The sequence below is a fragment of the Epinephelus lanceolatus genome, chromosome 9, assembly GCF_041903045.1.
Source record: "Epinephelus lanceolatus isolate andai-2023 chromosome 9, ASM4190304v1, whole genome shotgun sequence".
In the NCBI taxonomy this organism is placed as follows: domain Eukaryota; kingdom Metazoa; phylum Chordata; class Actinopteri; order Perciformes; family Serranidae; genus Epinephelus; species Epinephelus lanceolatus.
This window is the reverse complement of record NC_135742.1, coordinates 5,131,246-5,143,817: the sequence shown is the minus strand read 5'-3', so window position 1 is coordinate 5,143,817 and position 12,572 is coordinate 5,131,246. Positions and strand designations below refer to the sequence as shown.

Genomic DNA, 12,572 nt, shown 5'->3' with positions numbered 1-12,572 from the left:
GGCCCTTAGCTCACCTGGCAGAACAGGTATAAAATGTACAAACGGCCCTGACCTTGCCGCAGTGGCCGTGGGTTTGATTCTAACCTGCATCCTTTGCTTATTGCCGACCCCCCCTCTTTCCCTCTTTCAAGCGAACAACCATCCTATCAATTAAAGGCAAAAAAGCCCAGCAAATACCTTTAAAACAAACAAACAAACAAAAAAGGCATAAACACTACCACTGGTGGATGACGGAATGGGAGCTTCCTGTCCAGAAACAATATGGCAGCCGGCTGGTAACAAACAATTTTGTATAACAGTTAAACAGTCAGTTAAAATATGTCTCTGAAAACACTTTAGCAGAAAAATACTTGTCGCAGTAACAGAATCTTGGTTTGACAGCACTGCTTAGTTTTACTGCTTGATTTCAGTCTTCTGCGCCTCCGTTTACACAGTACAGGAAACAGTATGGCGCCCACTTCCTCCCAGAAACAGGCAGTGGGGGGTGCCCCTTAGCTCACCCTGTAGGGCATGCGCCCCATCAACAAAAGGCCTTGACCTTGTCGCAGCCCCCTGCTGCATGTCGTCCCCCCTCTCTTTCACTCCTTCACGCTAACAACTGTCCTCGACTAAAAGCCCCCCTCTCTTTCACTCCTTCACGCTAACAACTGTCCTCGACTAAAAGCCCCCCTCTCTTTCACTCCTTCACGCTAACAACTGTCCTCAACTAAAAGCAAAAAGGCCTAAAAAATATCAACCAAAAAAAGGAAACAGGCATAATCCCTCCCACTGGTGAGTGACGTAATTCGAGTTTCCAGTCTAGAAACAATATGGTGGCAGGCTGGTAACGAATGATTTAATATAACAGTTAAACAGTAGATTAAATATGTTTCTGAAAACATTTTAGCGGAACAGAACAGAATTTTTGGTTCATATTTGATCAGCACTGCTTAGCTTTACTATTTGACTTCAGTCTTTTTACAAAGTACAGGAAACAGTATGGCACCCACTTCCTGTTCATACACTCTCATGATACAGCTAAACAGTGCACTAAAATATGTTTCTGAAGACATTTTAGGTGAGAAATAGGAAATCTCGATCTGTTTCTATACTCGTGTCCTAATGCGACAGAACACTCTGTACTTTGAGCGACAGCGCTGGAGCCAGGGCAAATCCAATGGATGGTGTGTTTCGCATCATCCAGCGGATTGTAGCTGACAAATAAGCAGGGAGATCTGGTCGTTGGCAAGATGGAGGCAAGTTTACCACAGTTCTTAAACACATACTACCCACAGTGTTATAAAACAAAGCTGGTTGACAATCAGCAAAGTAACCCTTTAATGTAATTTCTAGGATATTTTAAAGTAAATTAGCCAATCTTTAGTTAATTTAAACTTTTTAAGAACATAAGGGTGTATTATTTTATTTACCCATGTTTACCAACAACTCCAGGCTGCAGACCTCGATCTAATAAGCTCTCATTTGAGCTGTTACTTTCACTGTCAACACGATAATGAGATTCCAGAGTATCATGACAGAGTTATTAATGTAACCGGGTGATGATCCTGGCGATAATTAAGACTGATGGAGGTGTTTAAGGAAATGTTATGAAGAATTTTGTTGCTGTTAGAGGCATGAATGTGTGCAGAAAATGTGTCAGTGCCATTTGACATGTGAGGCGGATGAAAAACTCAAAGTTTGGCTTGATGGTGGTGCTGAAAATCCTGCTTGTTACCATACTGGCATTTTTTAAACTTATAAAATTCATACTCTATTAACACATAATTTCAGTTAGAGGGCATACATGAAGGAAGAGACGGGAATAAAATGGAGATATATTTATATTAAACATAACATATATTTACTGTATGTTAAAATAGACATGGCTCCAAAAGCATACTTGTTTTAAGTTATAAAGTTCTAGTACCCTGAAACCAGTTACCTGGATATCAATTTCGATGTTGAAAGCCTCTGTCTGGCTGTGTCCGTCACTGATGTAGAAGCTGAAGACGTCCTGTTTGGCCTGAGCTTTCTGCTGGCTGTCCTGGACGTAGAAGATGTGGTCAGATGTCAGGTCCTCCACGGAGAAAGGCACTTCAGGGGTGATGACCCGCGAGCCGCCAACTGAGCCTCCTGGTGGTTGGAAGGATGGAGAGACAGGTATTAGAAATCTTAGAAAACAAAAAAAAGTTACCGTCTCTTTAACTGATCTCCAGTCCTTGACATTTCTGGGAACACATCTTTAGAAGCTCTGTCACTTTGTCACTGCTTTTTGTGAAACCGTCCATTCATGTGTATCCCAAGCTGTGACTTCACATTAAGGCAGCACTTTGTACACCGCAACATTTACCGTACTGTAACACAAGACTCATGTGCCTCTCAAGCGGCCGGTTATCGGGCCATCATTTCTATCATCTGACAGCTGGAATGACAGCGGAACTTGTCTCTTTTCCCCAAACAGCCTTTTTATTTCCCTTTAGTCAGAATTGCGTGGCAGTTTGGATGCAGGATGGATGCACCGAGGCATTTTTACAGTTCCCTTCGATCCTGTCACTTACGGCATTGAACGAGAGTCGGAGTAAAAATCGACCTTGAAATCTCTGAAGTTTGAGACAAAGCGTGAGCGTCCTCGCCACAGAAGATGGATGACTCCACGGTAAGCTGAGTCAGGGCTCTACAGGGAATAGCTGATTTTTGTGTTTGTGTGTGTGTGTTTCAGGCACAACAGTAAATCACATCACATCTCCATCATGTGGCTGATACAAGGTGAGGGAAGGGAGTCTCTTATCTGACCTCTGATATCTGATCAGGATGGGAAATTACTTGCAGCTGCCGGATAAATGCAGTTGGTTCTGTTCTCAAACATGTTATCGGCTTATTTTCGGAATGGAAATAGAGAAGCAACACAGCTGACATGTCTATCTCATGTTAAACAAGACTCATGAAAGCTGTGAAACTATGAATGACTAGACAGCAGGAAATTAGTTGTTCAGGGACATGACGCACAAAGTAACACAGATGGAAAGCATGCTGTATTACTCAAAATATTCTGTCATTTCATGGTGAAAAATATATTCACAATTCTAAATGTTTCCAAGACTTCACCTTTTAAGTTCACGGTTACTTTAAAGGAAAACTCCACTGAAAACCTGTTTCCCCTTTCCTGAGGAACTTCACTTTGGTCTCCAAATGAAATAAATGTGACAGTACACAAGATGCACAATGTGTTATTTATTATCTTACTATATAATGACGAAAACTCTGTCTGTGTGTCTGTTCCACGTTTTTCTCCTCACTGACTTGGTCAATCCATGTGAAATTTGGCACAGTGGTAGAGGGTCATGGGAGGATGCGAATGAAGCAATATTACATCAATTGGCCAAAGGGGGGCGCTATAGTAACCGATTGAAATGTCAAACTTTGAATGGGCATATCTCATGCCCCGTATGTGGTAGAGACATGAAACTTTGCACAGAGATGCCTCTCCTCATGAGGAACATATTTGCCTCAAGAACCCATAACTTCCGCTTATATAGATTTTCCGCCATTTTGAATTTTTTGAAAAACACTTCAAATGGATCTCTTCCTAGGAAGTTTGAGCGATCTGCATGAAACTGGGTGAACATAATCTAGGGACCAATATCTAAAGTTCCCTCTTGGCAAAAGTTGGAAAACTTACTAAAACTGAGCTTCTATAAGGCAATGAATATTGCGGAGGGCGTGGCTCATCACATAAAGGTGTATAACATCTCAAGGGTTTCACCCATCACCACGCAACTTTGTAGGCATATGACCACACATAATCTGAGGGGACCCCTCCATTATTGACCCCATCAAACAAAATGGGGGCGCTAGAGAGCTCATTTCTTATCTAGGCCTAACCGCCATATGGATTTTTACTAAACTTGGTAGATATGTAGAACAGGACGCCTCAAGGTGACTGGAGAAATGTAACTCTAATTGGCAACTGGGTGGCGCTATAACAACAGAAAAATGCTTCAAAATGGCTAAAATGCGACCGATCGCTGTGGCTCCCCCTGTGGACCAATGTTGGTGTTTTCTAATGTTTGGTATGACTAAGTCATGGTATGGTATGCTGTACATAATCACGGAAACTGTCAGTGTGTCATTCTGTCAGTCAGTCATTCTGTCTGTCCCACGTTTTTCTACTCACTGACGTGGTCAATCTATGTGAAACTGCACATAGGCATTGAGGACTGGCATAAGTAGAAGGTGACAAAGCTACCAATGGATATGGACTAGTGTTGAATTAAATAAATGAATGAATGAGTGATTGATCACAAAGCTGAGGTTGTTATACTGACGTGTTGCATGAAAGACAACGTCTCACCACACAACGGTTCACATGATAATCTTATGAATCAGCACCTGACAAATGTCACTGTCATGTTACGTGATCATGTGAAGTTACATATGTTGCGTAGGTTACGTATAGGCAAGTAAAGTTATGGAGGTTAGTTTTAGGACAACAAACAATGTACCTTAAAATAACTCAAAGTTTACTTGGTTTCACATGCTCCCAAACACTGGCCTCCTGTGTTTGGCCCATCCACCGTCCCAACCTGCCTCCTTACGCAGACGTGTTCACAGCCTTCCCAGTTACATGGGTTATACATGGTTTACTGGCTCATGATTACAGGGAAAAAACACTGTACTAACAAACACTGCTGTTTTTTTGAGCCCCAGTACTTGTGGGACACCAGAGGAAAGGCCAGAAGTTCGTGACAATCAGAACAGTTCATCCTCTGGTGAGCATGAATCAAATGAATTTACATCATAACATATCTTGAGTGTGTATTTGGCATTGCTAAATTCCATTTGACATTTTGGCTTGTGGGTGGTGCGTAAGAAAATCTTACAAAATGTCAAAAATGGAAAAGGGTCATTCTCTGGTGAGCATAAATATTTTCAGCAAACTACATGGCAACCCATTAAACTTTAATTCAGGTAGAACTGTTGGACTGGCAGTGAGGCCAGAGCCAGGTCAGGGTATTTTTTGTGAATTCTAAATTTTTTTGGGGGGGATGTTTCTCTTCATCCAACATACTGTAGCGACCAGTTAACAATGAAGCTACGAGGCATGAACTCATCTGCTGGCTTTTTACTCCTTCCCTCTAACACAGGTTACTGTGGGTCGTGACCAACGGCAAAACAACAACCTGTCTGCTTACAAAGTGTCTTCTGCATTAGCAGCTACTTAACAACTCTCGCTCCTAACTTCCACTTACACACACACACACACACACACACACACACACACACACACACACACACACTAGCAGGCATAACAACAACCCTCCTTAAACCTCTGCCAATCACAGGTGGGTAACTCACACAGGTCACTGCCACAGGTGCTAGTATTGACTGACAGGCTTCACAGACACACAACTCCGCTCGCTGATAGTGACACGTTCACTGACATTATGGAAAACTCAGCCATAACAGACCTTTTGCTGTACCAGAACACATTCCTAACAGTGACAGAATCCATACAGTCAACATCACATCACACTGTCCGTTACAATATGTTAGACAAACTTCAAATTTTAAATTGACTCATCCCATGGGGACTATGAATATCCACAGGAAATCTAGTCTGTTGGTATCAAGATGTCTCACTCTGGACTTAAGTAATGGGCTGTCTGATGGACTGACTAAACCGCTAAACTCAGTCTGAATTTTATTTTACAATATAAATATGCAGTTATATGTGTATACATATATGTTTGAGTTTTCCTGCACCGGCTATTAACATTACAATGCATAATATCAGAGAATGTCTTTAATGCGTCTCTGTATGTGTGCCTGTGTCTGCGCTAACCACACAAATGTAAATGTTTTGCTAGAAGCTGATTTGCATATAAATAAAGGATACGTATCTAGGTGTGTTTTCTCCTCTGTGTTTTGTTCTGTAATGTAGTCATGCAAATACAGAACATCAACATGTGGACGAATGCCTTTTGTGTTTCCGTGCATCTGCACATCAGCACAAGACCCGTCGATTTTGTTGAGGCAAACGGGCAACACATTGACGGTGACACCGGCTGGCCTCCCCTGTGCCCCGGTGACAGCAGCAATACAGTCACCTCACGCTGCCGACCGACCGGACTGAATACCAACGACCGTCCCTCTGCTCCAGCAGCCATCAAGGACATGGAGGGAGACACTGGAGCCAGCTGTTTATGTACTGCAGCAAATATAAATATCTGACTCAATCCATGTACCCTTCATGACATCCTCCATTCTTCTTGCATGTTACATGGCAGAGCCTACTTTGAATTACCACACCTTCACATCTGTTCTTAGAAGTGAGACGTGCTGCTTCACATATCATCTGTGGTTATTTTCTGCTGTTGCTTAATAGCTGAAGGTAAAAATGTTGCTCGCAAACAGTAAACAATACATTCAATGTTTTTCTTTTCAATGGTGTGCATGAAATTTCATTCTTGACCTTGTGAAATGTTCGAGTAACTTCAGACTAAATGGTGGTGTGTGTGCATTTTCTTTTTTATTTGAAGTCGTGCATGTTCAAGGTAAAACACGGTGTTAACTTGCTCTTCAATTTCATATCCACTTACTAACTTCCTCCAAGGCTTTCAACTGCATATCACAGCTGTCATTGGCTGCGTTCGCACAGTTGCCGTGGAGTTGGTTTAGTAATCATCACGTGACCTGGATATATAATGTCCTTCAGGTGATAATATCAGTCAGACTCCCTTATGTAGACTGGCTGCAAGTTCCATACTTGAGGTCATGTGATGAAATGACCACTGAGAGAAGCTGTTGAAAGCTTGAGAGAAAAGCCAGCAAGTGAACCTCGAGTTAAGATGTTTTTGAAAAGGTTTTATGTTGTTTTTGTTATTTAGTGTTATGCTTCTCTAAAGTTGGGGGACTTACAAGAGAGAGATAAAAAAAAATGAAGCAGCAGAGCTTGAGATATACTGATTTTTATGGGGTTTTCCATTAGCACTTGTGGCCCCGCTGAGTCAAACCATGCCGTTTCGATTTTCATTTCCTTTGTCAGTTTAAACATGCTGCTCTGCGGCATCCCAAGATGGACTGTCTTCGGTGTCAATCCAAAAGCATGCCCGACCGCCTCCAAGCAGGTAGTGGTAATATCTTGCCGACCCCAGCCAACCCCTCATCTACCCCTGAAATAAGTGTGTGTGCTGTGTGACTCAACTTATTTCTGTCTATGCAGGGTACCAGAGAGAAAAGCATTTTTAAATTTTCTGCATGTCCATCTTTCAGGACTTTTGTAGGAGTTTAGTTTCTCTCCTGCGTCCTGTTTTTAATCTAGATATCTGCTTTATTTAATGATCTCATGTTCACTTTCAGTTGTATGGGAGTTGTGTTAAATTACTGCTTATGAAAACGCATCATTTCCTTATTTTGCTGCTTCACAATAAAAGCTTTAACATTACAAAATAATGGGGAACTTTTATTTTGAAGAATCTGTAAGACATGAAACGTGTTTATCACCGAATTAGCTAAACATTATTAGCGGCTTCTTTTCAATAAAATCAAGTCTAATAATACAGCAGGGAGGAAGAGTACAAGCAGAAACAGCCACAGTGAGATGTCCATGAAGAGCTGCAGACAACAGGCTCTTACTGCACCTCTGCAAACAGCTCACCTCTAACAGGTAAACTTCATTTACCTGCCATACCGTGGAACCTTTAGCTGTGAAAAAGTCTTCTGCTTTTAAACATCAACACTCAAGATAAGCTATCATCAGTTAAAGACACACCTTGAAGCGGGTAGTCCTGTTTTAATGCAGAAGCAAATCCCTGCAGCACTGGGCTGACGTGCCGAGTCAAACCAAGTCAAGTCAAGCTAGCACATGAGTGTGGAAAAACAATATTAGTCTCAAGTAAAGGTCAAACCCCAATCGCAATGGATCCTACATTTCCCATGATGCAAATCAAAAGCATCTTTTGTTAGACCCTCCTTGACCCAATGAACTTGTGGGGAGAGCCCCTTTAATGCAAAAACATCTTCTGAACTTTTGAGTGTCATTTTGAGACAATATTTTGTTGTGATCTTCACATACTAAAAACGTGGCTGGTTAATAGTGCAGATGTACAGCCTGCATGTAGCCCATATGGGTGACCATACTATATATGTGAATCCTTAAACTCTAAACAATAATCAAAATGATAGATGGTTTTATTTGCCATTTCTCTCCACATCCAAGTGTTTTATTTGATCTCTGATTTCCAGTCTGCTCTCACAATGATACATGTTCCCAGAGGGGATCAGTTCCTTTTCAACTCATGTCACCTCTTTCATTTTTCCAAACAGTTCCTCTGAGGGACAGAAGAAAAGTACAGCGGTGGTTGAGCGAGCATGCAGTCAGAATTGGGCCTTCAACAATGGCTCCATCTGTAGCCGACTATCTGGCAGTGCTAACCCACAACATAATCAAGCTGTGACAGATGGCAGCGGCACTGCAGGGAATTCAGTGCAGGATTGTGTGCATACAAGTGTGACATCAATAGAAATGTGAAAATTATTCGGGGTGATGCAGGTGTGACTGTGTACATGCACACAGAAGTAGCAGTGTGTCACGTGCTCATGTGTGTACAGTATGTTTAGTTCATGTTCTAATTTGAAACCTTACACAAGCCTCATAAGGAAGGAAAGAAAACACTGTCTATACTCTAAACCTCACAATGCTGACAGACACAAACACAAAGTCTCACCTCTGTTGGTGTTTTCAATGAAGCCGTACTTTGGAGGACTGACAAGCCAAATCAGCAGGTCCTTCCTGGGCGTGTCCAGGTCTGACACGATGATGTGATTAGTAGATAGCTGCACTCGGCCGCCTTCCTGGACCTAAACAACAAAATACTAAAATAAGTCCTGATGTCTTTTTCCTCTGCAGATCATTTGTCACATTGACATGTTGTTGACAGTGTGGGGTTGATTTATCACAATGAAGTAAAGGTGAGAATCTAAATAGCCAGACTGTTGGATATAAGAAAACATGTTAGGCCTCTTATTTCCCCCACCTCATCAGAAGAAAGAGTCCAAACTAACAATTGTTAATGTTTTTTTCTTTTACACATTAGCTGGTTTTAACTGTAATAGGACCACAGCAAACTTAGTTCTGCTCAAAATTAGTGTTAGGGAGTGATCAGAGAAGATGCAGCACAGCCAGGCTGCACTAAATTAAAGGTGTTTACAACAAGAATAGGCAATGAAATTAGGGGTCCAACAGCTGAATAAATACCCAGACGCAACCAGAGCCAGGATTCAGTTAAAAGATTTTTGCTCACATGTTTCAATGACTGCTTGCAAGAACTGTATCTGTTGGTTACTATACACATCTTCTAGAGATGCACGATAATGTCGGCACGTCACTGGTGTCAGCTGATATCGGCTATCAAAGGAACGATCAGAACCGGCCAACATGCTTTTTCTTATTTTGCACAATTAATGATTACATACCCTGAAAAGCATTGTATTTCAGCCCGGTGGTACAGTGGTTAGCATTAGGCCCGTTTCCACTGAAGAAGTTCCTGGTACTATTTGGGGCGCAGGAACTTTACCGGAACGTCCTCTCGCTCGGCCCTCTCAACCGCCGTGTCTCCACTGAGAGAGCGGAGTAGGAGGAAAGTTCCTGTAAAGTTACCGGGCTCTGGATGTGATGTAATCGTTCTGCGACCATTTTGACCGGGGCGACGCGGCAAAGAAACAAACAAAGAAGAACAACAAAGAAGAAGAAGCAGAAGTACGAAGCAGAAGTAAAAAGGGTTTCTGGCGTGTCTCTTTCTTGCTTTTCTTCTTACAACTCCTTTTAAAAATGCGACTCCTCATCTGCTGAGCACCCCGGCAGTGCCCAGGAGGTGAACTGGCACCTCTCCAGCCACCTCTCCGCATTTGGTCCGGACGAGGACTTGAACCAGCGACCCTCTGGTTCCCAACCCAAGTCCCTATGGACTGAACTACTGTAAAAGTTCTGGAACTCTTTCCTTCGGGGGTGGTTCCTGTGGTGGAGACACGTACCAACGGCCCCGGCCCCGTAAAATTTCCCCTAAGTTCCTGCGGTGGAAACGGGCCTATTGTCACCTCACAGCAAGAGGGTTCCTGGTTCAAACCCAGGCTGGGGGAGCCTTTTTCTCTGTGGAGTTCGTGTTAGCGTGGGTTTCCTCCAGGTGCTCCAGCTTCCTCCCACAGTCCAAAGACATGCAGGTTAATTGGTGACTCTAAATTGTCCGTAGGTGTGAATGTGAGTGTGAATGGTTGTCTGTCTCTATGTGTCAGCCCTGTGATAGTCTGGTGACCTGTCCAGAGTGAACTCTGCCTCTCACCCAGTGTCAGCTGGGATAGGCTCCAGCCCCCGTGACCCCTAACTGGATAAGCGGTTACGGAGTGTGTGTATGCTGGTGGGCCATCATGATAAGAGTATGCATGTATAGTATGATGTTAATTCCACTACAGAATTGGTCGGCCATTGGTCAAATAAGTTGTTACATACTGGTATATATAACTAATTTCTTCCCATCTCATACAATAACGCCAACTCCCATTTCCACTCCAGATTTTTATCTGATTAGAGTTCATTTATTCATTTCAGAATCATCAGAATATCTCAACTCCTGACTTTACTGCTAAGATGTTAGTTCTGATCATGATCTTGGCTTTTCTTTTTTATTCATTCATTAAATGTCCTTAACCGCTTATCCTTTTAGGGGTCCCAGACCAGAGCATGTGAGTGGAGCGGAGCGGGAAGTGGAAGGATTTTTTGTTGAGCGAGGTAAAAAAGGTGGAGCGGAGCCTTATCTCTCTATGCATCTTTGCACCTGCTCACACCCACACTATTTTCTTTCAAAACTATGGAGTTTACTGTGTACTTCAGAAAAGAAACTGAGAAGAGAAGCAGCGGTACCGTGGAGAACGGCCCCTAACTGCGGGGAGAGGGGAGAAGGCTTCCCCGGAGAATCTACCAAGCTCATGTTTTATTTGTGAATAGAAGATTACAGGTTACGGTAGTACGACGCAGTTTTTTTGAGCGGAGTGGTGAGCGAGTGGAGCGGGATTAAATTTATGATGGAGTGGACCGGAGTGGAGCGAAGAATGCGCAGAACGTGCGGACGAGCGGTGCAAAGTGACAGGTGTGCGAGCGAGGAGCGGAAATTTTCACCCGGTCCGCTCCGCTCACATGCTCTGTCCTGGACAGGTCACCAGACTATCACAGGGCTGACACATAGAGACAGACAACCATTCACACTCACATTCACACCTACGGACAATTTAGAGTCACCAATTAACCTGCATGTCTTTGGACTGTGGGAGGAAGCTGGAGCACCTGGAGGAAACCCACGCTGACACAGGGAGAGCATGCAAATTCCACACAGAAGGGCTCCCCCACCCTGGGGTTTGAACCCTTCACCCCATGAACCCTCTTGCTGTGAGGTGACAATGCTAACCACTGCATAACCATGGCGCCCTGGTGACCCTGATTTGATTTGAACACGCAACCTTCTGAGAGGAGGTCGTTTTGGCTGTACAAAAATGATAAAACATACAATTTTGAGACTTCATTCTGAATCCTAAGAGGAAGTTAGTGAGGCCAAGAAAGTTGGCAAATGATTAAGTGCTGCTAGAGGTTTGTTCTCTGGGAGTTGCTTCCACCTATATAATGTTCCTTTCAGTGTCACAAAACAAATAATATTGTAACCACTGGAGAAGTTCCACTTTGTGCTCTTGTTGTAAGATTGTTCTTACATAAAAGAAAAGTCTCCCAGCTAACTAAAGCAGATGTTTTAAAGTAGAGAATTTACTTTATATCTCCCAGGAGGGGCGGTTCTGCAGTGCTAATACAGTATTCATCCCTGAGGGAGGCTCTGCAGTGTGAACCAGTGTAACCCTCATTAGCTCTGACATCATCTTTACCCTCCTCCACCATGTGCCCTACACAGCTCTCTCAGAGTGTGCTCTTGTGCTCCCTCCAAGACATATTTCACATTCTTTAACTGCCCAAAGAAAAGAAGACAATGATGGAGGAGAGATAAGTTAGTGGGAGTAGTTAACTGAAGCATCTGATGGATATTTGATGACCGAGAGGGAGAGGGGAGTCCCAGTATTTAGCTAAGAGTAACAGTTGTGTGATGTATCAAACAGACAGTCCATCTTAGACTATGAGGATGCTTTTCTGTGATCACTTTCTTTTAAGATGCTCTCTCCCTGATAAAAAAAAGAGAGAATGCAAACCCTTAAGCACAGAGATATTGGAGGAACTACACTGCTCATCTTCACAGTTTAACACCATGTCAGTTAAACTTCAGGGATATCAATGTGTCCATTTAGGAAGCACAAGTGATTGTGAATCAGTTTCAGCTGCTTTGGTGCAAATCAAAGTGACAACAGGTGCAATGGAGAGGCAAAAGCAAGACAACCCCCAAAAAGGGAGGTTTTACAGACAGTTGCTCTCTAGTTTGGTCTTCTGCTAGTGTCCTTGTCACTACTGGTAGCATGAGGCGGTACCTGCAGCCCAGTCAGGCTGCACAGGTAGTCCAGCTCCTCCAGGATGAAACATTTGGTCGCAATCAGCTGGACAGGGCCAC

The 12,572-nt window shown here is 43.1% G+C and overlaps 1 protein-coding gene across 1 annotated transcript in view; it reads right to left on the bottom strand.

The window, feature by feature from the left end:
- The window catches only part of fras1 (Fraser extracellular matrix complex subunit 1), a 411,473-nt gene that overhangs the window by 49,481 nt on the left and 349,420 nt on the right, over positions 1–12,572 (bottom strand). Inside the window, exons 40-41 of the mRNA XM_078170455.1 lie at positions 8,706–8,838; positions 1,922–2,112 (exon numbers count right to left, since the gene is read on the bottom strand). Coding sequence (XP_078026581.1) covers positions 1,922–2,112; positions 8,706–8,838 — 324 coding nt within the window. The remainder of the gene's footprint in view (positions 1–1,921; positions 2,113–8,705; positions 8,839–12,572) is intronic.